Consider the following 27,417-nt stretch of genomic DNA (forward strand, 5'->3'; position numbering starts at 1 on the left):
ATGCTGAAGTCCCTTTCTGCAGGCCCTGGCTGTACACTGCTGAACACAGCCATGGTTCATGCCCAGCTCACAGGGTAGCTACACAAGGCAATATCCTGGGCTATAGGTCTCCAGCCTTTTATTTATACCAGGACTCAAACATACATCACCCGCTGGCACTAAGTGGCAGGGGGCCTTCATGGAGGAAGGACACAGTAGCTTGGCCACCACTCTAACCAGTAATGGCCCTGGCCCCCTGGGCAGCATGGGGGCTGCTGGCCTGGTGCCTAGGCATTCACATTCCAGAGCCCAGGTCTAGCTTCCACCACCCTGGCCTGAGTGGCACTTGCCAGGGTTGTGTGTGTGTATGCAGGACCTGGACCCAACATGTCCACACGCAAGTTTAGAAAACACTTGCCCTGGGCAATAAGACCTGACTACCAGCTAGACCTCAGACCAGCATATTGGTAGACACAGTACTGGCAGAGGCCTCCCTAACCCAGTGACAAAAAGCAAAGCACTAAGCGGCTTTCTCTAGGTACCCCTAATGTCAAGATCACGGTTCTCCTGGCCAAGGCAGCTCAGCACTCCCCACACTCTGGACACTCCTTTTACCACAGGGCTCTGTAAGCGGAAACCAGCAACTCTTCAGGGCCTGCCTGCAGCTGACAGCGTCTGTCAGCCAGGCGCCCCTGGTCCTAAGACCATAAAGGGCACCAGGACCCACATAGGGTCCTGGGCCTGTCCAGTGCTGCCTGGGAGGACTGAGATGCAGCTCTTGGTGGACAGCGACACTAAGAGTCTGAATGTGCACGTCTGGAAAAGCCCTTGACTATCGATGTTCCCCAGGCCCCTGTAGAAGTGCCCAAGCCAGAAAAGGGCTCAGGAATCTCCCTACTGCAGTGCCAGGTCCCGCTGACCCTGAGCTAAGTTCACCAGCTACCCAGCATCCCTGCAGCCAGGTGACCTGTCTAGGTGGGACAGGGACTAAGAATGGCCAGCTCATCCTTAGAAGTGGTGTTCCTCATGCAGTCCTGGCCCTAACAAGGTCTGACTGTGTGTGGGCTCAGTGCCCACCGTCAAGCAGAAGTGTGGCAGAGTTGAGCGTGGCATGGCTGTGCCAGCTGTTGCCTTGCCTGTCACACCAAAGGACCCTCACAGCGAATCTTTTTTAGGACCCATCCACTGGGCGCTGTGGTGGCACAGGGAGGGGTCCTGGCTGAGTAGATAGTATCATGCGTAAGTCAAAGGCCCTGGGCAGGGGCGCTCTCTGGTGGCCCTTGCAGGCTTCTCGAGGAGCTGTGGGGGGGCTTTACTTTCTGTGGCCCATGGGGTCTGGTGGGGAGTCCCCAGTGCGAAGAGGCAGAAGAGGAAGGCACAGGCTTGCTTGAGGTCTCTGATGGGTTGTAGCTAACAGCCGCCTTTCAGGGTGGCCTTGGGAGCATCTGGGGATGTGGGAGTGCAGGAGTAAGGGGAGGTATGGGCAGCTCGAGGTGCCCCTGAGGTCCCTGAAATACATGGCTTTTGGGGACACTGGCTCGCAGCTGACCTGAGGCCCTCATACAAAATTAAAAGCTAGGGTGACAGGTGAGGCCAGGACCCCACACGCCCTGTCCCAGCACACAGAGCCATTGTCTCCTCATCCTTCCCTGGGCCCCTATAGACCAAGGGGAATTAAATATTGTCCATTTCATGTTTTGGCAAAGTCTGTCCTTGGGGCCATGAGGCAGTTACCGCCACCTGGGCCTGGCCTCTGCAAGGACCAAGGTGAGGAGGAGGAGGAGGAGGAAGGCATGGGGCTTGGGGCAGCTGGCAACTGAGGTCTTCCGTCCCTCTTGCTCTGACAGGCCAGGGAGAGCTGCGTGGGTCAAGGGTGTCCGGGAGCTGGAGCTCTTCTTGCTGACTCTCCGGCCACAGGTGTCATCTGGGCAGCCACCACCACTGCCTGAGCCGCTACCATCGTCACCTGGGAGGACAGGAGGCTTCAGCGGGCCCCTCCTCCCCAGGGGCCAGAGAGCTGGGTGACTGACGTGTAGGAGCCTGGCCCTGCTGCTCCAGGCTTCAGAGCTTGCCTGACCCTGCAGAGTCGCGTGCCCTAGATCTGCCTCTGCTGTCCATCTGTTCCTGGCCAAGCCTCAACTGTGTTGTGGGACATGGTGTCTAGTCTCCAACAGAAGCAATAGTGCCCTGATGGCATATGACGGGGGAGTTTGGAGGGACCCCAAACCCTTCCTCTCTACAGCAGACCCCTCATTCTCAGCCCCACCAATGCTCCCTCTCCACCTAACTCTAGCCAGCTCTGGACTCTAAAACTCACTGGCGTCCTGGAAATCCACATCGTTGCCACCATAGGCACCGCGCAGGCGGTTGGTCATGATCTTAAGCTGCATGATCTGTTGTCGAATGGTCATGTCAGGCTTGGTGATGTCCACCTCCACTTCGGGGTTGTTGATCTGGTTGGCCAGGCCATCACCCATCACCTCGGGTAAGTACCTGGGGTCAGGGCAGTCAGAGTCTCAGATCAGTTCAAAGGATCTGTCCTCAGCAGGGCCCACCTCACAACCCATGGCAGCTCCCAGTCCCAGAGCCCCAGTGAAACTTCAAGGCAATGGTGGCCCACACAGGTCCCACCGTCAAGTGTAGGTATGCTGTTGGCTTCCCATACTGTATTGCATTCATGTGGAGGATGCTGCCCATGGTGAGCACCTACCTGCCTTTGGCCATCCCATTCCAGCAGCGGTCATCACTGGCAGTACTCATGGCCATCTTCTCACTGCACAGTGTCCCTGGGAGGCTGATCCAGAAGTCTTGGATGTCTCGGAGCTGGGTCTTGGCCTCAGAGACCTGTGTGTGGCCGAGCAGTCAGGTCTGTGTGTGGCAGGGCAGTCTGGGGAGGGAACTCTGTCCCTTGTCCCTTCCCCTATGTAGGTGTGGCCATGGCCAGCAAGGTGGTTGATGGGACACTCACCAACTTCTCCAGTGTGTCTGTGGGGGGCTTCTCCTGTAGCACTAATTTGCCACGGCGCCGGTTCTCCTCAGAGCCTGGGCCTTGGGGATTGACCTTGGGGTTCCCACAGCCCTGGATGACCTGAGGAGACACCACAGGAGTTCTGGAGGGATAGCAGGGTCTCAGGCCCAGTTGGAGCAGTGTCTGGGTTGGCCTCTCCCATGCTCATGGTGCCCTTCTGTGCGCACCTTGGTGGTGAGTGTGTCCCTGTTGTCCTGGAGGGCGTTGATGGCCTCTGCCAGCCACATGTGCACGCTGCCAATGACGGTCTCCGCACCCGACGGGCCCCAGAACTTGTCAGTGATGAGCACCATGGAGTCTGGCACAGGCATTAACATGTGTGCACACACACACACCACATGAGCGTGTTAACAATGCATAAGCTTCAAAGTACCAGTCAGGTACGGGTCAGCAGGGCCACCCCAGAGCACACACCCAAGCTGAACACTTTTATTTTCATAAGTGCCATTCACAGCACTCGTCAGCGCAGCATACACATGTACACATGGGCACAGGCTCACGTCAACACACACAGTACATTGTTTTCTTGCTGGCTTAGTTTAGGTCCATATGTGCCCATGTCAGCTCATGTAAGTATTGATTTGCATGTATGTAAGAGACCCCACCACATACCAGCCCCTGTACACATCAGCTTACATGAGCTGACATATAACCACCCTTGCTTGCCTTGTAATGTTAGTTCTTGTATCTGCATGCACATACTTTACTGTTACACATCCATGTAAGGCTTTCATGCTTTCTCACTGGCTCATCTCATGCCGTCACAAATACATGAGCACAGATGTACTGGAATGCACATGTTGGTCCATGGTCCCAACACATAACTTTCAGATGCTGGCATATCTGCATGCGGACCAGCTTATGCCAGCCATGTACCTGTGTTGATATGTGTTGGCATGTATGCATGCTGTCTCACCTCATGTTGGCACAATAATTCACATATGTTGATATATATATATATCATGTCGTTTTACCTTATGTCAGTACATGCACGTGCAGGAATACCCATGCTCAGCAGGGAGGCCTTGAGCACATGAACATGGTAACTTGCACATATGCCAGCCTATGCGTTGGTATGTGTGCATGTTGGGGCACTCAGCAGAATAAGTTAAAGACCTCTGATCACACAGGGCTCCCCTGGGGCACTTAGTTGTTCCACGTCACACACCTCTTGGGACATTAAAAAAATCTGTCCTTTGACTCTACAGCTACACAGAGATTTGGTCATCAGGTCCTTGGGTCTGGCCCCTGAGTCAGGGACCACTGCCTCCCAAAACCCTGTGGGTGCTCCCAAGGGCAGGCCAGGTACTCTGGGGGTGGGGCTCACCCAAGAGGTTCCTCCACTCAGCATCTAGGTCAGCCTGGTTGGCAAGGCAGCCCTTCAGCACATTTCGGCAATAGTCAGGGCAGGGCCGGGCTCCTGGGACCCCCAGGCAGTGAGCACAGTAGACCAGCTTCATGACGGCCCGTGAGCACTCTGGGGCTAGGGGAACCTGGGGAGAACACGCAGACTGAGTCCACGGCAGCACCAATGCATGTGGTTCCCAGACCAGGCCCTGGAGAAGCCCCAGTGTGCGTGAGGGGAACTGCAGGGACTTGGGATGCAAGCCAGAGCTGCACTCAGTTCAGCAGTGGGATCTGGTTCTAGCCCAGCCCTCCTCAGTCCTGCCAGTGCTGGTGAACTCACTCGAATGGTCACAGCCCCGGGACCCTCTGGAATGCTGGTGTCACTAAGTTTCTCCATGAAGATATGGAAACAAAGGTCCAGAGGTTGGAGATGGCTCGCTCAGGATCCTTGCTAGAGGTGGCATAGTGTGGTCTGTGGCTAGTGTCCTCCCTACATCTTTTCCCAGTGGGGTCTGCCATATGTTACCCTGGGCAGTGAGGTGTCCGGCTGGTCTGTGAGGCTGACCCAAGCCATTTTCTTCTGTTGTCTGGGTTCTAAGCCCCGCAGCCCAGGGACCACCCCCCACATCCTGCCCATAGCATCACCTGGCTGAGGACATGGGACTGGGCAGCCAGCCAGTGGGCAAGCTCAGAGCAGACTCATACCTGCGGACCTGCTGTGAGGAGCTGAAGGGCTACAGCTATGGGGCTGAAGGCCAGCAGGCTTAGGGGAGCAGGCAGGAGATGGGGCCCCGGAGGGAGTCCTGTGAGCACTGGGCAGTATACGCACCTGAGCCACCTTCCGGACCACGTCACTGGCCACACCTAACCCCTGCACAAAGGAGCGTGCTGCCACGAAGGCACGGGTGGCCCGCAGGCGCAGCTCCCGCGGAGCGTCCCCGAAGGGCCGCAGAGCCTCGGCCTGCTTGCCTAGGCAGTCCAGGTAGTCATCAGGTAGGAGCAGCTGGGGGTGCAGCTGCCTGAAGAGGCGCTCTAGCAGCCGGGCCCAGAATTCTGCCAGAGTCTCCTCCAGATGCAGGTTGGCGCCACGGTAGTAAAGGCGCAGCTCTGTGTACAGGTCCCTGAAGGCTCTGACGTTCTGTGTGTACAGCTCCCCGAAGGCACCAGGGAAGGCGTCCTGCAGTGAGCGCTCCGAGTGGTTCAGCAGCTGCTGGAAGTGCTCTGTGCACGGGGAGAGGCATGAGGCCTTCAGGGGCCCGGCTTCTCAGCCCGTCCGCCTGACCACACGCTTAACAGGCTGCAGAGGCTGGGGTCCTTTCTAGGGTTAGTCAGTCTGCAGTGCCCCAGTGGCCATTTCTGAGCTGCACCTTGGGCAGCAGCAGATGCTCTATGACTCAGTGACTTCTGGGAGGGACTGTGGCAGGCGAGGATCAGAGTGGCCCTTGGCCCGTCTCTGCCCCTGCCTCTGGTGCCCTTCTCCCCACTGCCCTGGTGCCCCAGTCGTCTCAGGAAGCTCTCCTGGCTTCAGCTGCCCTTCCTTCCCTGCTACCTGCAGGCTTCCTGGCCCCCACCCCTCTTCTCTCCTCTGGCTGCTTTTCCAGGAGCCTTAGCTCTTAGGCATGTGCCCAGCAGGAGTGGCCTGTGAGGGCTCCAGGCACCTCCTGCAGCCTAGCACTCCACAGATGGGCACCTTTTGGCAGTGGCCCTACATACGTGCCCTGATCAGGCCCTACATGAGTTGGGCACCACTTCTGCTGATATCAGATACCCAAATCCCAGCCCCGCACGTCCCAACTCTCCAACCTTGACTCACCATCAATGCCATGCAGCTGGTTGGCCAGCGCAGCCTGCAGGGCACGGCTACTGTCACGGAGCGCATTCTCCAGCTCGGCACGGCTACGGTTGGCCAGGTTCTCCTCCATCTCACTAGTGCAGCAGGTGTAGCCCTGGGGGCAGATCCGCAGGTGCTCACCTGTGGGAAGAGGTGGTGTGAGGGAAAGGAGTGGCCTAGGATGCACTGACCTTGATGGGTCTCATTCAAGGGACCCTGTGTCAAGGTAGGGATGAGGGGTGGAGTGAGGCCGAGCTTGTTTCCTGTGACCCTGACTTCTCAGGTCCCCTGGGAAGCCCCAAGGGTGGAAGTACCACCCTTGAATTAGCTGGATTGAGCCTAAGTATAGGGATGTCATGGGACACATTTCAGTCCAGGTGTAGGAAAGCAGTGCCAAGGGTCCCGAGCAAAGAGCCACTGGGGTCCTGTTGCAAGGGTAAGGGGCTGCCAGATTCGGACTTCCAGGCTTGGCAGGTGCCATGGCTCAGGCTGTTGAGGGTGGGAAGGAGGAAGGAATCCAACTTCTTGTCTACACTCAAGTCCCAGAGGGCACCTGGCTCCACAAAGAAAGAGTCGCAGGGCTGACGGTGAAGAGTACGGTGAGGACAGTGCTGCGCCGGCCAGGGACAGGCCCCGCAGGACCCTGGGAACAGGTCTGCTGTGAAGATGTGGTCCAGACACCAGGCCCTGGGCAGAAGCTGTCTGACCATGGCCGAGGCCCCCACCCAGCTGGGCACATCCCAAGTCCCTGTAGTGTACTGGCCTCTCCTCAAGTGTCAGCTCCAGGTGGCATTGTGGTGGTGCCATCCAAGAAATCACACTTCCCACTTAGGAACTGAGGGCAGCAGCTTTGGCTTCATATGCACACCCTGTAGTGCCCACTGTGGAGCACATGCTAGGTGGCTTAGTACCTGGAACAGGCCGTGGGCATCAAAAGAAACCCACAACATGAGAGGTGCCAACCCCGCTTTGCTAAGGCAGCAGTCTTATTACAGCGGAAGACAGACTGGGTCATTTTGTCCCAGTGCTGCCCCCACCTCAAAGGCCACACCGTTGGGCAGGAGGGGAATCTGCCTGAGGTTGGCTGGGATCAGGCATGCAGGAGAGGAGGAGACAGAGAGGCCCAGGTTGGAGAGGCAGGTGGGGCTGAGGGAGGGGTCAGTAAGGGTTCCAACTTTCCTCCGCCTGACACACTGATCGTGATGTCACTGGTGTAAGGTTGAAGCCAGAACCAGCAAGATGCTGAGCTTCTCACAGCTGGACAGCAGCCAAGAGTGTGGCCAGGCCTTCTCCACACTTTTACCCTTGCTAACTGGGGTAACTGGGAAAGCAGTGGAGGGATGAGCCCCATGTCAGGACTGGGATGGAAAAGGAGAGGTACTGAGGACTGCACATCCGTCAGGGGTAGGAGAAATCTGCCATCCCAGGATAGGGGTGGACAGGGAAGACCTGGAGGTCTGGGGCAGTCTCTAGCCACAAGAGAGGGTTGCGCCCTCCCCCAAGCCTGGGGTCCACAAATCTTCTCTTTCCTGAAGCCAGCTGAAGAGGAGACCCCTGCCTAAGAGATTATTTTGAGACTGAATTCACCCTAGAGGGCCCAGCACATGACCACATGGACAGGACCACCTAAGTAGCTGTCTTTAACTCCTCTTGAGCACAAATGGGAGTATGTGGGCGAGGGTGGACCTGTGTGTGTGGCCTGTGTCCTTGACCTGCTGAGGAAGAGGTATGCTCCCAGGTGCTAGGGATGCCTGGGACTGGGGGCAGCAGCCACTGCAGGGGGTAAAGGCAGGACAGGTGTGTATGTATATGTGTGAATGTCTGGCTGTCTACCTGTCTGTGTCCTCTTGTCCTGGAAGGCCCTCCTCTGCTGTTCTGAGGCATGTCTATGGCCTCCCTGCAGCCCCATGAGGACCTGCACCTCACAGCCTGAGTACCACGCGGACTCATGGTCCCCAAGGGCTCACTGAGCAGGGCAGGGCTTAGGGATGCCAGAAAACAGCAGAAAGTGGTGCCCTGCTTCAGGCAGTCAGTAGAAGGTAGGGTGAAGAGAAAGGGTGCATTGGGGAGGCTGGAGGTGTGTTAAGCACATGATGCCGCTTTGTACTCTCTGTTCAAAACACCCTCCACCTTGGGCCCATGGTGCTTGTCCCTCACAGAGCGCCAGCATGCTGCTGAGTGCTCGACCTGGGGTAGGACTGGTCTGGGGCAGAGAGTTGGGAGTGGCAGTCCTAGTAGAGCAGGACACTTCCCTCAGTCCACTTGCTCTGTCTCCTTCCTCCCCCAGTGTGGGGCTCCAGGACAGCTATCCAGGCAGGGCCCTCACTCTGCAAATGTGATCTGACTGGCAGGGAGCAAGACTCAGGAGTAGTCAACTACTTGCCCCATCCCCAATCCCCGGAGGGCTTGGCAAGGCAGGCTGAGCAGATACAGCAAGTGTCTCTGACAAGGGGGCTGTATGCTGAAGTCATGTCTATCTGAGAAGTCACCCACTACTCAGGCTGGGCAGTGAGCTGGGGAGAAGGATCCTGGGGGTGCCAGCATGGAGCTGCAGGAGACATCTTGGGCTCAGCCTGTGACAGTGGCATTTAGGACAAACTTGCTGGGAACAGACAGGTGGGCTCAAGACTAAGGCAAGAGGCCAAAGAACAGGGTGTCATGAGAACAGACGTGCTGGAGAGGTGGGTACCCTCTTGCTGGCTTCTCCCACTGTGCCCTCCCTCATGACCTTCCTCCACTCCCAGATCCTGGTGGCCTAGTCTCCACCCTCTACCATGCCAACTGGAGAAAAAGGCCAAACACACCTCCAAGAAACAAGCTATGGGTAGGTGGGCTCATGAACCTCTTGGTCAGTTCACTGTGAACAGGCCCCACCTCCTGACCTCCCTAAGTAGCCCCTCACTCTGCCTGGCCACCTGACCCAGCCAGCCCTGTGACCTGTGCTGTTCCAGCTGCCCCAGCACAGCCCCCGGCCCTCCCTCCCTCCTCGGGCAAACACGGGAGTGAAGACACGGAGCCAGAGCCTGGGCGCTGGCCTGAGGGTCCCATGCAGGCTGGGTCAGGCTGCCCCTGAGGCCCATGCAGGGCAGAGCTGAGTGCTGGAGGTAAAACACTTCCCTGCTGAGCACCCCCACCCTAGCTCATGCTGGCCCTGCAGGTGAGCCTGCAGGCACTGGATATCAGAAGGGGGCAATGGGGATGGAGGCTGGAGAGGGCAGTGTTTGAGCAAACCTGTCCACACAAAGTAATTACCTGCTCCTCTCTTAGCTCAATTTCTAGAGAAAGGCAGGTTTTCTAGAGAAGGGACAGCCTGAAGGAGGCCTTTTCCACCCTAAAGGAGTAAGCTCGACAGCAGACCCCTCCTTCCCAGATCCTGTAGTGGCATGAGTACTGTTCCCCAATGGCCCTATCCATCTGCACTAATCAAGGTCACCAGGACCTGTGCTGGGTGGGCCAGATGCTGTCCCTTCTTCCTTGATCCCTTGGCTGAATCTAAAGTTGACTAAATTTAGATGCTAAAGTTGACTTCATTCTTCCAGAACATTCCCTCCCCTGATGTTCTCAGGTTTGACTGGGGGTGTGTTCATTCATGGTCGGTTCATCCCTTCCCCAGTCCTGTAGTTTTTGTAAAACACCCCCAGATCCAAAGCCTCCCAAATCCCTGAGACCCTGCTTCTAGTTAAGACAACCACAATGGCTGCCTAACCCACCCTGTCAGCTGAACTCATCACAGCAACCTCCTTGCAGACCCAGGCACCTGAGGCTCTTCTCAGGAGCCTTCACAACCTTCTGTTCACAGACAGCCAGAGCTCTGGTGCACTCCTCCAGGGGAGCAGCCTCTCCCAAGGTTATAAAAAGTCACCCCAAGCTTTAGCCAAGCTCCTGATTCTGAGAGCATTTCTGATGCTACACACAGATTTCATTGACTCGGGTTTGTCTGACTGATGCCCAGCCCACCACCCTGAAGCCCTCCCCTGGAGACTGCAGAAGGATGTGGCAACATGCCAAGCCCATTCCTCCAGATGATTCCCTGCTCAAGGGAGGGTGCAGCATGGAAAGCCTGTCCCCCCCCCCCCAGGCACTTCTCTGCACAAACATCTGCATCCATAGATCTGTCCCTCCTAAAATTCTGTAGTTCCATGAGCACAGCAAGCCTGTGGCAGTGCAGAAACACCCAGAACAGGGCTGGGCAGCGCAGCTGTCAATGCGGAGGGAGGAGCTCCCTCCCTCTGCTCGGCTTTGGCCCTGTGAGCATGCCTTTCTGCAGTGTGATGGGGCCAGGAGGAGTAGACAGCCCCCTCTGAACCCTTGCCAGCCTCAGTGGCCGAGGCTGTTCACAGTGAGGCACAGACGGCAAATGTCCCACGGTTCCTGGGGACCGCCCATGGCTCAGGTTCCAGGGGACCTTCATTTCTGTCTGCTCCCGACAGCCAGGGAGCCTGCACCTGGCCAGTTCCTGCAGGGTCACACCTGAGGAAGGACATTACAACTGCATCGTTGATGCTGACCATTAACCCTTCCCCCTCCCAATGCATACCGCCCTCCTGGACACCCTCCACGCCCCCCCCCCCCGCGCCCCAGCCTCCATTTCCCCCAAATGACATCACCACCAAGGTGCCCCTCGTTGGGGCAAAGTCCGTCATGCACCCGGTCCCCAAGCGGGGGCGACAGCTGTGGATACTTCTCCTACGGTGGGAAGGTCCGCCCCCTAGGTGGCGAGAGCTCCAGATGCTCTGCTGCTGTCCCTAAGCTCAAGGGCCAGGGCTAGGCAAACAAAGCCTAGGCCACAGCAGCAGCTCCCACCGGCGCTTCTGCAGTGGGTGACCCAGCAACCCAGGAGCGGTCACTGTGGACCTCGGGACCTAGAACCGCATGCGACGGAGCTGGAGCAGGCACCAGGGCTCTGCAGGCGTGGACACGTTAGCGGCGCGGAGAGGAGGGCGCTGGTGCAGTGGGCGCCGCCGCCGGTGGGAGCGGGGAGCGCGGGAGGGCGCAGAGGGCTGCGGCAGGCCGAGGGTAGTGGGGAGGGGCACGAGGGCATCGCGATTGGCGGGGAAGGGGCTTGCCGCAGTGGGCGCGGCCGACCAGGAAGGAGGAGGGAGCATGCAGACTGCGACAGGCGAAGGGCAGGGGGAAGGGCTCAGCGGAGAAGGGGGGCTTGGGGCTGGAAGGGGGCTGCGGCGGCGGCTAGAGGGGTGCAAAGGAGGGACGCGAGTGGGGAGGGGTGGCTCGGATGGCGCAGGATAACAGAAGGGAGATGAGGACAGGATGGAGGTGGGTGGGTGATAAGGTTCGGCAAGACTGGGGAGACCGCAGGGGACTGACGACCAGACACCTGCAGGGAAGGGAGTGAGAAATGGAACGGGGGTGCCAATGCAGGAGGATGCAGCTGAAGATGAAACGGTGGTGGTGGTGAGGGGGTGACCAGATGCAGACAAGGATGTTGATGGGGATGGTGGCGGGTGGACGGCGGCCTGGGTCACTCAGCCTGGCGACCAGCTGGTGGGCGGCACCCGGGCTGTGGCTCGGAACCCTTTCCCCTTGCTCCAGCGACGGCGGCGCTCCGGGTGCTGATGCGCAGGACTAGGCCAGGAAAACGCGGGGCCGCAGGACCGGCGGGACAAGCCCAGGAGGCACGAGCCGGTGTCGCCGACCCGCCGCTTAGAGCAGCTCCGCAGCCGCACTGGCGCGCGCTGCCGAAGGCGGCTCCCGGCGCGGCGACGCGCCTCCTCCCGCAGCCCGCCGCCCGCGCGGGCGCCGCCCCCATCTCCCTGGAAACCGTAGGCGGCGCGATCCCTCCCTCCAGGGCCGGCGGTGCAGCCCCCCATCTCCGCCCGGCGAGCTGGCTGGGAGCAGGAAGGTACCCCAGGGACCGTCTGGGGAGGACTAGGTTCCTACCCTTGAGAGTAGCAGCTGATCACATACCATGAAGTCCCTTTCCAGCTGGACATCAGATCCCTGCTGCTATCTGAGCCTCAAATGACACCACAGTCTCCCACCAGCCTCTCGGGTCCCTGCGTTCCAAAGGCACCAGTATCTTCACCCCCATGAACCCCTGCTCCCCAACCTCTGGTCTTCTTCTCTCATTGCCTGGTCCACACCTGCCGACCTAGCCCCCACCTTTCCCCCATGAACCCTCCAACTGTGCCCTTGGCCCCTTCTGGGGCATCAAGGTGAGCTCTTTCTTGCACTCTCCACCAGGTAGCCCAGGCCCAGTAGGGTCCTCCTGGACAGGACTACCTCCTCTCTCCAGGCTGTAAGCCCGGGGCGGGGGGGGGGGGGGGGGGGGGAACCTGCCCACTCCACCTTCCTGCACTGTTTAGGTCCCCTCAATCTTCCTGAGAGCTCCGCATCTGCAGATACAGAGTCCTGCCAGGCAGCTACTGAACCATGGGCTTTTGTCAAGTTGGAACCCTCATTCAAGACTCCCTACTTTCACCAAGAAACCTGAAAAGCTATCCTTTAAGCTCCCTGCTTGGGGACCCTTGGCAGGTCACCCTACCAGTGAACACCAGATAGGAGCAGCCTCGGTACAGTAGAACCCATTCATGACCAGGTTCCACTCCTCCAGACCTCCTGCAGCTGCCAGCCCATCTCTGTGTCCATGGCCTTGGAACACAGTGGGGACAAAGGAGAGCCTGAGGTTGTGTCTGCCAAACCCATGGGCCTGTGTCTTGGCTGTGGGGCACAGCCCACTCTTACAGACTGAAGCTAAGGTGCTCCCTCAAGCACCCAGCCAAGCTCAGGCATGCCTCCTCATTCAGTTCATGCCCTGTGAGGTCTAGGGATTCAGGTGGGGTATATATATGTGTGTGTGTGAAATTGGGGGAGGGGTGTTGGCAGTCATGGGGCTCACCCACCATACCACTGCTAGCTCATGAGGCAGCTGAGGCGGCTGCTAAGATGAACTGGTCCTGACTCAGGATACAGAGACAAGACTGGTCACAGCCCAGAGTGGACAGTGGGGGTGGGACACACCAAAGGTAGAGCCAAGCAGCTGCGCCACTTTCTGCCACTTCAGCCATTCCAACCAGGCCCAGCAGCCATCTCTCTGGGTGTGGCCCTCCAGTCAGTGATAATGCTTTGCTAATCTAAGCCTGCAATGGTTTCCACCATTCTCCACCTCGCCTCCCCTCCCCCTCCCCAGAAAAACTTTCCAGGAGTCTGTGGGCCAAGGCACTGGCCCAGCCTCTGACTACCCCAGGGCTCCCTGAGTCCCACAGGGTGTCCTCTGCAAGCAGGAAGCAGCTCTGTCGGGGAAACTCCTCTTCCTTCTCACCTTTACCCAGCACCCAGGTCAGGCCTGCTGCTAAAATATATGCATAAATCTAAGTACCAGGGGGCACTTTTGTCTAGGGTGGACATCCCTGGGCAAAAGGTCACTGTCACCAGAGACCAGCCCTCTCTCTTTCCCCAAGCAAGCTATTTGTGGTGCAAGAGGGACCTGGGAGGGGAGGGAGGTCACACCCACAGTCCTTATTCCTAGCACCTGCTCTGTGCCTTGCACCCAAGGAAGAGGATCCCTGCTTGCTAGAATCACTTCATCTGTAACCCAGCTCTACCATGGACAGAGTGGCACACAGGGAACCAGTGACATGCCCAACAGCATTGATCGCCCCTGCCTCTCCCATCACAGCCCCCTCCCCATTCACATCCCAGGGGAATAATTCCTGGGCAGAGGTGGAAGCTGGAGCAGGAGTCAACGCAATCTGCTGAAGGGTGGAGGTCTCGGCAACCTCCTTAGGTTAGAAAGGTTGGCAGAAAACTATGATGCTGGTTAAATTTGTTTTTAGTATTTTAAAAAGATGTCCCAAAAGAACTGAGAAGGAACTTGAACAGATGTGTGAAACATTTACCTAGCCAGAAGGTAGAAACAGATGTTTGTCCACAGTTGAATGGCTACTGTGTAACAATAAAACGGGAGTATTATTCAGCCTTGAAAAGAAAGCAAATTCTGATATAAGACATCATGGTGAACCTTAAGGATGTCATGCTTTGTGTAAGAAGCCAGTTATAGGAAGACAAATTCTGCATGATTTCACTTTTGTGAGGTCCACAGGGGTGTCAATCACAGAGAATGGGACGGTGCACGCCATGGCTGAGGAAGGAGATGGGATTTTAGAGTCTAGTGGGACAGAGAATCATCGGGTAAAACACAAGTGCTCCAGGGTGGACAGTGGTCATGGCCGCGTGTGGGAACATGCCTAGCACCACTGCACTGTGCATGTGGCAATGGTTAAGATTTCTTTTTTTTTTCCTTAGGTAGAGTCTCACCTGGAATTAACTATGTAGTTTCAGGGTAGCCTTGAACTCACAGCAATCCTCCTACCTCTGCCTCCTGAGTGCTGGGATTAAAGGTGTGCATCACCATGCCCGGTTTATGGTTGAGATTTTGTTATGAATATTGTACCATGAGGAAGCAAACCACTCTTCCTGCGAAAATATTTGTCACTATGTGGGCATACTTACCTTAAAATTGGTTACACGTTTGAAATTACAATATTTGGGGGCTGGAGAGACAGCTCAGTGATTAAATGTGCTTCCTGAGCAAACATGAGGGGCCCTGACACCACATAAGTTCAACAGCTGGGCGTGGTCACAGGCTCACAGAAGGGACCAGGAACCAGGGAATTGCCGGGGCCCACAAAAAGCAGGGAGGTATCAGTCAGAAACTACAGGTTGCCATGGGACACTTCATGTTCTACTCTAGACACTGCGGGTGAGCTCCCCTTACCCCGCTGCAGGTGGCTGCATGGTGCACTGCAAGGGCACATACCACATTACTTACACACAATATTTGGGACACACATGACACAGAGCCAGTTGCTGTCTATCTCAGTGTTCTATTGACCGGGTGGCTGGCCTTTTCAGCAGTATGATGTACATTAAGCCGCAGTCCTTCTCACCATGGGCACTGTCACCTGTGGACACTCTCACCTGTTACACACAGGCACATAGCAGTGAAGGGGTTCGCCCACTGTCACAATCCCCTGGGCTCCTAAACCACTCAACAGTTACTCCAGGTGTAGCAATGAGGTCTCTCTTACAAAACCAGGGCCCAGTGGAGTCAGGCATGGCCACCTTCACAGACACCGGAAGAACTTCAGCTGGCTGACAGAAGCCTGTGGCCTTGTGTAGGGAGATGCCCACAAACTCTCTTCAGAGAGGACCTCTCCCAGCCCTACTGAGCAGAGCTAGAGTAGGCACTGTTCTCCACAGAGGTGAGACTGGCCCTCTTGGCTCTGGGGTCCTGGGAGCAGGTAGCATCATGGTGCCACCCACTGCCTGCCTTAGCTCATTTCTCTCTGGAGGTGGACGGTGCGCACCTTAGATGCCTGGCGTCTTGGCCCCATTCTGCCTACACTCAAACTCAGGCCAGACAGGCAGACCAGATACTGCTCTGTAGAGGCGGGGTTCAGTACAGGCAACTCAGATCTCTGGAGGCAGACAGCTGAGGGAAGGGCCTAGCCCCACGTGCACTGTCAAGACCCACATGATCCTGTAGTTAAGCCCCTATTGGCTGGTGACTGCTGTCCCGCACAGGTCTGGTACAAGCTGGTCCTATGACAGTCTTCCAACCCCTCTTGCCTCACGTGGGGCCCATGGTGCTCCCAGGAGCCTCTCTTACAAGCCCCTTCCTAAAAACCAGTTCCCCCTTCCAAGGCTGGCCCTGAAAAGTGACTTCTGGCTTGCTACATGGCCCTGTCCCACCACTGCTGTGGCTCAGGATATTACCCTCCCTCCGAGCTGAAACTGGGCTTCTCATGACCAAAGCCAGTGAGCAGCAGCACTGCATGCTCAGGTGGCTAAGGTGACTCTGGGAAGCAGCCGAGTGGAGATGGCTGGGGATCTCCCTGCTCCTGGGCGCCTCAGTCTGGCAGGGTGCTGGCCTTCTTTCTCCCCTCCCTGCTGAGGTTCCTTCAACCACAACTGGCCCAGGACCCAGGCCGCTGCACTTGCACGAGCTTCTCTAATGAGAAAACTAATAGACACAGCGGTGCGCCAATCTACCCAAGGTCACACAGCAAGGGAGTACAGAGTAGGCTTAGCCAGGCCCATCAGACCAGGCTGGCTGTGTCTCAGTGCTAAGATGATGGCCACTGGGAATGGTCACTAGACGTAAGAGTCAGCCTTCAGAATCATCTCATTTCCTTAGAAGTACGTGCTCAACCATGTTTATTGCTGCTCAATTTATAATAGCTGGGAAATGGAACCAGCCTAAATGTCCCTCAACTGATGAGTGGATAATGAAGATGTGGCACATTTATACAATGGAGTTCTACTCAGCGGTAAAGAAAAATGAAGTTATGAAATCTGCAAAAAAAATGGATGGACCTGGAAAGGATTATACTAAGTGAGGTAACTCAGGCCCAGACAGCCAAGCGCCACATGTTCTCTCTCATATGTGGATCCTAGCTACAGATGACTGGGCTTCTGCGTGAGGATGAAAATACTTACTAGCAGAGGCCAGTAAATTAAAAAGGAGACATAAAGGGAAGAGTAAGGAAGGGAGGAGGGTACTTAATAGGTTGATATTGTATATGTGTAAGTACAATGATTGAGAAGGGGAGGTAATAAGATGGAGAATGGAATTTCAAAGGGGAAAGTGTGGGGGTGGGGAGGGACGGAATTACCATGGGATATTTTTTTATAATCATGGAAAATGCTAATAAAAATTTAAAAAAAAAGAGTCAGCCTGCAGCCAAGGCTCTATGGCGGGCTATTCCTCCGGAACACAGCATCAGTGTGCCGACATGCACAGCACCAACCACCATGAACCTCCCTTCACACACTGTCCAGCCTCCACTCTGCACCTGCTCAAATGACACTGCCCTTCATGGTACTGTCTTCTGGATGTCCACATTGACAATGGTCTGGCTACCCCGTTAAACAAGCTCTGCAGTAGGACAGGCTGGCCTGTCTTGAAAATCACTGCTGGATCTTGGCCTTGAGGAGGATGGGCTAGGGCACGCCACACCAGGCCTGCACAGCAGATTTCTAGTCACTGCGGTGTGCCCTGCCCTGCTTTGGAGACTGGTCACTAAACCCTCAACTCTTGCCCTCTTCTCTCTGCCATTCCCTATGACAACTAATATTGTCAAACTGACGTGATCTAGAATCACCTAGGAGACAAGCCTCTGGGTCTGTCTGAGGTAGTTGTCTATATTGGGTTGTGTGAGTGTGTGTGTGTGTGTGTGTGTGTGAGAGAGGGGGTGGGGAGAGAGATGTATACACATGTATATGTATGCTTGATTCTGTGGGTAAACATGTATGTAGAGGTCACAGGATAATGTGAGCTGTCTTCTTCAATTGGACTCCACCTTATTTGCTGAGGCTGAATCTCTTGCTTGAATTCCGAGCTCATCAATTCAGGTGGTCTAGCCAGCTAGCTTGCCCTGGGGGGATCCCTGTCTCCGCCTCCTGTCTGCTGGCATTACAGGTGGGCCTCCTCACCCTCTTGGCATTTACATGAATGCTAGGGATCCAAACGCAGGTCCTTATGATTATGCTTTCCTGACTGAACCCTCCCCCCAGCCCCTGGATTAGGTGAACTGAGGGAGGAGGAACCACACTAAAAGTTGACAGTTGGGGCGTGCGTAGTGTTCCAAGCTACAGGCTATGAATGTAAAGCAACATAAAAACATGGTCGTTTCCACGGGGGCCGAGCACAGTCCTGGGACACCACTGTTCCAATGAGAGGATGTGCCACAGCTCAGTCAGGGTCAATGTCCTCAGCCACATTCATGAGTGCTGAATCCCACTACAGTCCACCTGTGTCCCTGTTAAGGACCCCCTAACATGCATGGCCTTGCTTCCTCCCTACCTACTAATCACCCCAACTCCATCTCCTGTTCTGTCCTCGGGGATCCTGTGTGTCTACAGCTCCCACCCAGGTGCTCCAGGCACCACTGATGTTATAAGAAGACACTGTAAACTTCCTGGGAAGCCCCGAATCCCACCATACTGCCCTGCTGAAGCCCCAGGCAGTGGCTTCTGGTTGGAGCTTTGCCTCATTCAGAGAGGGGTGTTTTCAGGGTCATATGACCTGTAGCCACCTTGCCCAGAACCCTGCATGCATCCATGCTGTATGGGGCGCACACGTCTGGGGTCTTGGGTTACTGGGAGTGTGGACACCAGGATGTATGGGGCTCCAATGATGTGGGAGGGTAGGCAGGATGAGGAATGGTGAATTCCAGGAATGATAGTGAATTAGTACGAATTACAGTCAATTACTAAGAGCCCCATCACTTTAAATAACCGCGTGGTCCAGTGTGTCCTAAGCTCCATGACAACTGCAGATGTGTGAAAGTCTGAGCTAACCCTGGCGGCAGGTGGCATCAGCTCTCTCTCCCTGGGGACTGGCAGATGGTCACAGGTGGGTGGGACGTGTTCCCTGTGGTTCTCAGAGTCTCTGGTGGGCACACATGGCCCAGGTGCTCAAGGACACACACAAACATCACCATAGCTTACTGCAGTGACGGATCTTAAGGATTACAGTTGGACCCAAGCTAGGGATCCAAACGCAGGTCCTTATGATTATGCCCCAGACACAGGAAAGATAAACCACCTACTGACAGGCTGAAGCCTGGAATGTTCTCTGACAGCTGGCTCTGGCATCTGGGAATGCTGTTCTGTCTGAAAGTGCTTCTAATGCTACAGTGATGTGGGATACAGCCTGTGGGGAGGTGGTCCATCTTCTCAAGGCCTCAGTGGCTCCCTGGGAGGAAGATATGCCCTCTTACTGCACACAGGAGCAGTGAAGCAATCGTAACCCACCATCCCAGTGTAGGCCGGTGAGTGTGAGTGAGGCTCAGGACATGCTCGGTGCTATGGGCTAGAGACTGCTGGAGGGTCTGTAGAAACCCTAACTGAATTTCTCACTGGACCTTAAACTTCTGGAGGCAGGAACCAAAGGAAGAGGGTCTTGTGCTTCCTGGCCTGGCTAGCTTGCCACTGTCCCTCAGGAGGAGACAAGCCAGCAGGGCTCAGTCATTCTGTGATCAGTGAGGGCTCGCTCTGACCTCAGGAGATCACCTGGGTGTGGCTGGCTGAGGACAGAAAGAGCCTACACTTCTGTCTTCCCAGCCAGCTGGCCAGGCCACCCTTCCCGCATGTCCTCAAATGCCCCCAGTGGAGGCCATGTCTTCAGCCCCATACCCTCCTGGCCTCATCCTTCTGTGCTGGCCTAGGGCCTCTTAATCATCCTTTTTGCACTTGGAAGACCCAGGTCTCCACCCTCTGACCAGACCTCACCCTTGCTGCCTGGACATCACATCCAAGAGCCTGTGGGACAGGTCCTCTTGAAGGTCTCCAATGCTCTGAAAGAGGTAGCATGAGGGCCTTCCTCCCTGTCCCAGGTCAGCACCATACACTGGTGCTGTCACAGGCATTGAACAAGCCTGGGCTGGGGCAAGTGACTCACTGAGCATACAGGAGGGGCTGGTTAGGGCAGCAGGTCTCTAGGAAGCTTTTCTCTGAGGCCTGGAGACCATCTCTGGGACTCAGTTTCCCACCTGCACACCAAGCAGTTCTCAGCCCTTCAGGGTCTCTGAAGTCTCCTCCCTCAAGCCCCCAAGGCTGCCTTCAAGGCTTCTATTCAGAGCCAGCCTAGGGCAGCCTCGACACAGGGCAGGCAGCTCACCCCATGCACCTGCTGTGCCTACACACTGACCCCCATGGGCTTACTCTCTCCTGGCACTGGCTTCTAGGGTCAGTCTAGAAGGCTTGGTCTCTGTGCCTGCTCTCCTTTCTGCCAGGGCCCGGGGCCTCTGGGGAGCTGGGGTGGGCAGAAGGCCAGGGAACAAGACTGACAGAACCCCCAGGGGCTGCCCTGTCACCTGGCCAAATCCTCAGAATCCAGGCAGTGTTTTGTACAAATGAGCAGCGGCCTGCTCGGCTGGCCATGGGCCCCAGGAGAGGCGGCCTGCTCGGCACACTGTGGGTCTCCTCCTGTTCACCAAACCCAGCCTGCTTTTCACTTTCCCCACTGTCTCCCCCACAGTCTACCCAAGGGTGCAGCCCCTGCCTGGCTTAGTCCTCCCACTCACAAGTGGCCTGTTGAGGGCAATGGTGCCACTTACTGTCTGCCAAAGGTCTTCAAGGCTACCACATCACTGCCCATCCACTCCAGTTCTGTGACATGCCACAGAGATGTGTCACCAGGTCAGTGGTCAGCAGCTCTACCCAATGCGGGGGATCGTCAGACAGAGATGGTTAGCATGAGGCCCCCACAATGCCAGCTCATGTGCAGGACGGAGAAACATCCGAAGTTCAGACCTGCTGCCAGGCAGAAAGTGTCAACCCAGTGCCTAGAATGTGAGGCAGGCACAGGTGCTCGCTCCTTGCCTCGAGCTCAGTGATGACCCCCAAAGCTCATATTTTGGAAGTTCAACACCCCAAAGCCCAGAATGGGATTATATTTGGGTAGAGGGTCTCTGCAGACATAACTGATAAGGTAAAAGCATGTGGGCAGGCCCTAACCCAGGATGGCCAATGTTCTCTAAAGAGGCGATCTGGAGACCCACACATTCAGGAGAAGCCATGTGGAGATGACGGTGTGGATTCACAAGGCCAGCAAGTTACAGCAGCTGGGAGAAGCCTAGTGAACCTTCTCCCACAGCCTCAGCACGCACTGACCGAGCCCGCCAGGCGCCTGGGTTTCAGGTGCCTAGCCTCCTGAACAGTGAGGCAACAATTGGTTGCAGTTAGGGGCTCTGCTTGTTGAGCTTTGGTGTGGCAGCCCTCGGAAACAGATATGCTGCCAATCTTCAGGGCCAGCCCCTGCCTGGCACCCAGGGGAGCTTGTAACATTTACCACATGAATGGACCTAAAACCTGCCCAAGTGAGAAACTGAGCCTGAGTGTGCATGCCTGTTGGGGGGTGCCAGCTGCAAAGGCAGGGCTCTGAGGCAGGTGACATGGCTGGGCACAGGCAGATGTGGAGGTGGGGCTGGCTAACCTCCAAGGGAGCCACCCAGAATTCCTGTCGCTGATCAGACTGCAGTATGCTCCCCTCACACTACAGCTTCCCTGGCAACGTCAGCTGGGGATAGGCTGAAGGAAAATGGAAAGCCTGGAGGCCTGGGCTCTGCTCCCTAGAGGCCTGGGTGCCTCACTTCACTGCAGGCTTCTCTGTGCTCCCATCAGGGGTAACATCCTTTGTGTGGGATGGAGCTGAATCCGGGGTCGAGCAACCCACCAACCCAGAAACTGAGCCTGAACACCCTCATGCCAGGAGACGTCGAGAAGCTTAGAGCAGCTGCCCAGGCCTGCTTCTAGACAAACGCACCAAGACAGGCCAGCAGCAGGCACAGTGCTGATGCACTAGGGCTCCGGGCAGGAGGTCCCAGCTTGAAACCCTCAGGTATGTGACCAAGGGTGTTGGGGAGATGGCTCAGTAGGTAAAACATTTGCTATGCCTGGGTGAAGACCTGAACTTAGATGCCCAGCACCTACATGAAACGATGGTGTGTGTGCCTTTAATCCCGGTGCTGGGGAGGCAGAGACAGATGGATCTCTAGAGTTCACTGGCTAGCTGGCAAGACTGAGTGAATTGGTAAGCTCTAGATTTACAGACAAATAAGGTAGAGGACACTTGACATCAACCTCTTTCCTTCACACGCACACATATACAGTAGCAGCGCCTCCACTTGTGCCCATATGCATATAAACACACATACACAAACATGCATACACACATGTGCATGTACACACACACACACACACACACACATACAACAAAAAGAACATGAGCAACAACTCACCCAATGATTGTGCCCGTGCCCATACCCAGGCTAGATCAGGCGGCTCAGGGCTCCAGCAAGCAGATGCCCAAGAAGTCTGGGCAGAGGCTTCCCTCTCAGGAGTGCCCTCATCCCAGGCCCCGAGTTCTGACCTGAAATCCCTATGGGCCAGGCCTGGGAAAGACAGCCTGGCTTAAGGAAAAGGTTCCAGCTCTCAGAGCCTGTCTTCCTGCTCAGAGTGCCTACAGAAGACACCTGTGCCAAGAGCGCTGTGGTGTAAACACAGACGTGCACGCACATAGAGTAGCTGACCCCTCCTGAGGCTCTGAAGCTCAGCCCTGCTGCCCAGCCCCCATGCCAGCATGTCCTCAGTCCCTGTCCAAGGAGGCCTCTGAGGCCAGGGGCAAGCCTCTTACTACAGTCCCAATGAGCATGGGCACCAACAGTAGTGTGGAACCATAAGGCACAACAATACCTGTTTTGCTGCTTGCTGCTGGGCCACCTGTGTACAGGGTATGTGTCCATTATTTCTTTGGGACTTATCCCCATGCAGAGTGGCTAGTCCCTCCCTATTGGGAACATGCTGGGGGTTCTCACTGAATGACAAGCATAACGAGGTGGTTCTCTGTGCACATCCTGGAGTCTCCCACATCATGCCTCTTGAGCTTATGAAGAGCCCTCCTGGGTAGGACTGAAGTGGCTGGTCTGTGGAGCACTGGCTAGAAGGATTTTTTCTTTTAGTCTTAAAAAGAAGCCCAGGACAGAGGAGCAGAATGGGGACGGCAGTTGCAGGACCCATCAATCCAGGGCTGCAAAAGCCTCCATGCTGAGAATGCAGAGGATTCCAGAAAACACAGAACCCAGAAGAGAGTGGTCTGAGCTGGCCTCAATGGGCTGCAGTTGATGGCACAGCTGATTCCAAAGTGACATGGGCTCTCTGGTCTTGATGGATGTCCTCTGCACAGTGGTCTACCCAAGCCCTCTCATGCAGTACTCAATAGACAGAGACAGAAGTGCCTCACAAAAGCCTGGTCCACAATAAGGACTCTCAGCTGCTATCCCCAGAGCAGTGTGCATGGGTCTTGCAGAAGGTATCCAGAGTCCAGGAGATGGCATCCCCATGGAGGGACAAGATAGTATGTCCAGCACAGAAGGCTCAATGCTACAGCAAAGATCCAGGCCATTGCATCATGAGGATGGCCCTGCTGGGTCAAAGCTCCCTTGGGCCTTTAAAGCCCAGTCCTCACACTGGGGTGATGAAAGCCCAGCTCCTGACAGACTGCACAGTGGGGGTTGAAGACCACTTTGGGCTCTATGCTGGGCCACACACAGGCTTGCTCCTCTTGATAGAATGGGATACACAGAGCCTTCTGGTCCAGGGTGAGGACTGTGCCAGGTGGCTTCTGAGAGCCCCACTGACCTCAATTGAGGGACAGACCCTGGTGGGTTCTGGGGTTGGTCAGTACAACCCTTTGTGTGATGTGGGAAGGGGGTTCAGGCCTCTCCTCTGATTCTGGGAAGCAAGGACCACACAGAGAGCTAGAGTGCCCTCAGGGCTGCAGAGGGCTTTCAGTAGGGACTTCTGGCATGAGGTGCCTACCTAGGCTGACAGGCAGGCAGGCTGTGATTCTGGCACACAACAGAGGCTGGGCAGTTATTTACACCCCTACTGACCTCTGGGACCCTCCTGCTCTGTGCCCTGGGATGGGGGATGCCAAGAAGGCTGTGTGTACTCTGACGAGGTCCCCTCTGTTCATCTCCCACCCTGCACCTCAGAAGGCTGTGATAAAGTGAAGTGAGCACGGGTCCACCTGCACATTACTGAGAACCTACTTGGGGCCAGTAGTAGGGCTAAAATCTCTGGTGAGAACAGACCAGGTAGTGGTAGTCCCTACCCTAGAGGCCTCATTGAATGCCCAGGTACAGGGATCTTCTCAGGAACCCCAATGCAGCTTTGCCAGCAGAGGGAGACCTGCCTGCCCAAGGCCATGATTCAGCAGGCGGGCTCCCAGCCCTCATTCTCCTGCGGCAACGTGGCATAGAGTGAGGGCAATGACACAATGGATGCTTCTCATCCATGGAATGGGACTATTGTTGTCACCACGGCTTGGCCAAGCTGTCCAGATCCAATGCCTCAAATGGGGACCCATTTCCTCCAACACAGAACTCTTTGATGAGCGAAATCTCCTGCCTTTCACTGCCATTTCTGGTCCCTCAGACCGAGGCTGGAAAGGCCACTATTTTCCCAGAGCCTGCCTCCCTCCCTTCCCACCATGTGGTAGCATCAGGTGTCCACCCCACTGAGGAACTTCAAGCCCCAAGGGGGCTTCACTCCCTTGAAGAAGACACTTATTTGGACGCGTAGATTGGGTTTGCAGGACAGGGAAAAGAGGCAGAGCACACTGGGCACATAGGAACCACGACTCCTGGGAGGACTGTGCCACCAGAGGGCGCCCGGCCCTTGGAGGCCCGACCAGGCCAACACTGGGCTTGGCTGTACCTAGGACTGTTGCTCTCCTGGGAGGTCACCCTGCTTCCTTCAACACACGTGCTGCCGCACTCTCTCCAGCGTCAGGAGCCTGTAGGTGCTCTCCCACGCTGAAAGTTATGAGGGTGCTGCCAAAAAAACTTCGGGGAAGAGTGGCACCCCTCCCAGAAGCACCAGCAGGGACAGACCACCCGACATGTCTCAAGGATGGTGGCCCCTAAGCCTTAAGTATACTTGACCTGGCTGTCACAACTGTTGTTAATGCTAGAGGCCACTGACATATTCCAGCTGGGTGGATGATACCCCTGTCACATAGATAACAAGATATTCTGCTTGTCCTGGGTCCACATTCCTCACCCCAATGACCACAAGACCCAGGCTTTCTGCTGGGCCCCACCTCAACTCAGCCTTTGCACCCTATCTTCTCTGTGCCCTTGGTCCTGACCTCTTCTGCCTAACTGGGAATAGCGGCTGTGGGTGCAAGTTCCAGAAGGTTCCTGAGCAGGTACCAACTGTGTGGGTCTGGATGTGACAAGGAGCGGTAATGGCCTGATGGCTTCTCAGAGCCTTCAAGGCCTGGGGCTGGTGTGTGATGGCAGTGAAGCCTGGCAGAGATTCAACAGAAAGACAGGATGACCAGGTACAAGTTCTCTTTTGTGTGTGGCAAGGGTGGGGGGACAGAAGGATGAGCAGAACGGTAACCAAACTGTGCCAGGGTCTCCTGCTGCCAGGCAACCAGGTAGACAGTGCCCAGGGAGGTGTGGGAGGCAGCTCAATGATAGGGCTTTGGCTGTCCTTCGCAGAAAGGCCTAACCTGGGGATCAAGAGACTCAGGTCAAGAGGTCTTGTGGGTTCTGTCTCTCCTGAGGGACAGGGGTCCTGGGCCTGGCTCCCCCCTCTTTCCCCTCCCTGCCAAGCAATGGAAGGTCACGGGCCACCCCTCTGGGTGGCACTTATCGCTCACTCAAAATCCCCATGGTGTGGCCATTCTACAGTCCCATGTCATCCCTAGAGTTTGGTCCCTTGCCTACAGTTTCTCGGTTTGAGACGAAGCCCCAGAGAAGGGAGACAGCTCTGTCTCTATCCACGAAGCCCTGGGCACTGCACAGACCCAAGGAGGTTCCACGCACATTCAAGGGTGAAGCCTGGGGCCTGGGACACTGCAATCCCACCCCAAGCTCACATATTTGGTTCCCAAAGCTCCTGGGGCAGCGGGGAAGGGCAGCTCCCAGCAGCTGCAGGGCCGAGGCAGTCGCCAGGAGGGCCGCTGTTCTTACAAAGAGATGACAAGGCCCCTGGGCGGGATCCAAGGCGCCGACCACCTGCAGCTGGGCTCGCTGCTCCAGGCAGCCCCAAGTGCTGGGACCCACGGAGCCCGCGCAGGCAAGAGGGCCTGGGCGCCGGTGTGCACAAGTTCCTTGGCAGAAATCCTCTCGAGCCTTGGGTACCCTGAAGCACACAGCTAGCTCACTACATTCCTGGGAATACCAAGATTGAGAGTGTCTACCCACAAAACCCACCTAAGCTGCATCGGCTGGGAACCCCGCGGGAATTCCTGGGCAGACCCCTAGACGCCTCTGGGAGAGATTTATCTGCACAGTGGAGTCCTTAGCCCGCAGCCACCGTCAAATGCGCTCGGCTGAGCAGAGATGAGGCAGTGTCCCTACAGGCGGGCCCGCAGCGCCCGCTTACCCCGCGGCTAGGGCGGCAGGCCGGCTGCCCCGGAGCTGGGACAGCTGCCCCTCCGGTGCACCGAGCCAAACCTGCAGTGGAAGACTCCCAGCTCCATCCCTGGCCAAAAAGGAGCGCGACGCGCCGGCCGTTCGCCCCAGACCCGGCCGGGAGAGCTAAGTGAGGAGGGGACCCGGGCGCGTGTTGGGGGCTGGGGGGCGACGGAGCGGAGCTCAACTCGGAGGCATGGGCCACGGGAGGCCGATAAGCCGGGACGCAGGAGGCTGCCGAGCTCAGACGGCAGTTTCGGCCCAGGGGTCGGGGGCCGCGCAGGGCTAGGGCACGGAGACCTCCCGCGGGCTGGGGTCCGGGGCCCCAGGGCGCCGCGCCCTTACTCACCGGAGATCTCCGCCTGGGGCACGTCGCTCAGGCTGAAGCCTTTGGCCCCGTAGATCTGGCGGACTTCGCTGCAGCTCCGGCTCTTGCTGGCAGGGTCCCCGAGGGTGCAGGAGACGAGCGCGGCGGCCGCGCACAGCAGCCAGCAGCCTCGGGCCCGCAGCTCCATGGCGGGGCTGGCGGCTTCCCCGGGCGCCCGCACGCGCCCCTTGCTCGGATCCCAGCCGGCCCGCTCGGCCCCGGCCGGGGAAGGGCAGAGTCAAGGTCCCGGCGCCGGCGGCCCAGGAGGCGGAGACAACAAAGCCGGCGGCGCGGGGCGCGGGGCGCGAGGTCCGGCCGCTCGCTCGCTCGCTCGGGCAGGCGGGCGGGCGGGAGGGCGCGCAGCCCCGGCTCGGCGCCTCCCCCGCCTCCCGCCCGGCCTCTGGCGGCCGCGGAGAGGGGCGGGGAGCGCGGGCGGGAAGAGGGGAGCGCCCGGGCGGGGCCGGGCGGGGTGGGGACGGCGTGGAGCGCGATCGGGGCGCACCGGGCACTTCTTCACTTTCGGGGGGCGTGCAGGACGGCTCCGCCCGCGCGAAGCTACGGCCGCTGGGAGGAGACGGGAGGAGCCGGGGAGCGCCCGGGCCGCGTCTGGCTCCCCGAGGGCGGGCCCCCCACGCCCCGAGCCCAGGGCGGCGGCACCACCTGTGGGGGCGGGGGCGGGGCGGAGGGGGGCAGCCGAGGCAGGGCTTCCCCCGCCGGACGTGACATCACGCCCTCAGGCGCCAATCACGAGTTTCCCCGCCCCCAACCAAAATCTGCACCCCTCTTCTCTGCCCCTTCTCTCCCTGGTCCCGGCTTTCTTGCACCCCGGCTGCGCTTTTTCGCGCCGGCTCCCCGCCGCGCCAGCTCGCCTCTGCGTGCGGCACATACCTCTGGTCCCTTGGCTCCCTCCTCA

The 27,417-nt window shown here is 57.2% G+C and overlaps 1 protein-coding gene across 1 annotated transcript; it reads right to left on the reverse strand.

Moving 5' to 3' along the window:
• Nucleotides 1-101: 101 nt before the first annotated feature.
• On the reverse strand, nt 102-26,766 carry Gpc1 (glypican 1). Its single transcript, XM_004667828.2, has 9 exons — nt 26,487-26,766; nt 6,168-6,326; nt 5,184-5,575; nt 4,335-4,500; nt 3,175-3,305; nt 2,948-3,067; nt 2,690-2,823; nt 2,297-2,472; nt 102-1,945 (listed from the first exon to the last, which is right to left on the reverse strand). The coding sequence occupies exons 1-9, from the start codon at nt 26,650-26,652 to the stop codon at nt 1,710-1,712; spliced, it is 1,680 nt and encodes a 559-aa protein (XP_004667885.1). The 5' UTR covers nt 26,653-26,766; the 3' UTR covers nt 102-1,709.
• Nucleotides 26,767-27,417: the final 651 nt, after the last annotated feature.

Source organism: Jaculus jaculus, chromosome 4 (assembly GCF_020740685.1).
Source record: "Jaculus jaculus isolate mJacJac1 chromosome 4, mJacJac1.mat.Y.cur, whole genome shotgun sequence".
Taxonomy (NCBI): Eukaryota; Metazoa; Chordata; class Mammalia; order Rodentia; family Dipodidae; genus Jaculus; species Jaculus jaculus.

Bases quoted from the DNA above. Each gene is read 5' to 3' on its own strand.
- Gpc1 (XM_004667828.2), bottom strand. From the start codon at position 26,652: ATGGAGCTGCGGGCCCGAGGCTGCTGGCTGCTGTGCGCGGCCGCCGCG. The intron at 6,327-26,486 runs GTGAGTAAGGGC...CTCTTCCCACAG, and splicing joins GCCCCAGGCGGAGATCTCCG to GTGAGCACCTGCGGATCTGC. The intron at 4,501-5,183 runs GTGCGTATACTG...TGTTCTCCCCAG, and splicing joins TGGTCCGGAAGGTGGCTCAG to GTTCCCCTAGCCCCAGAGTG.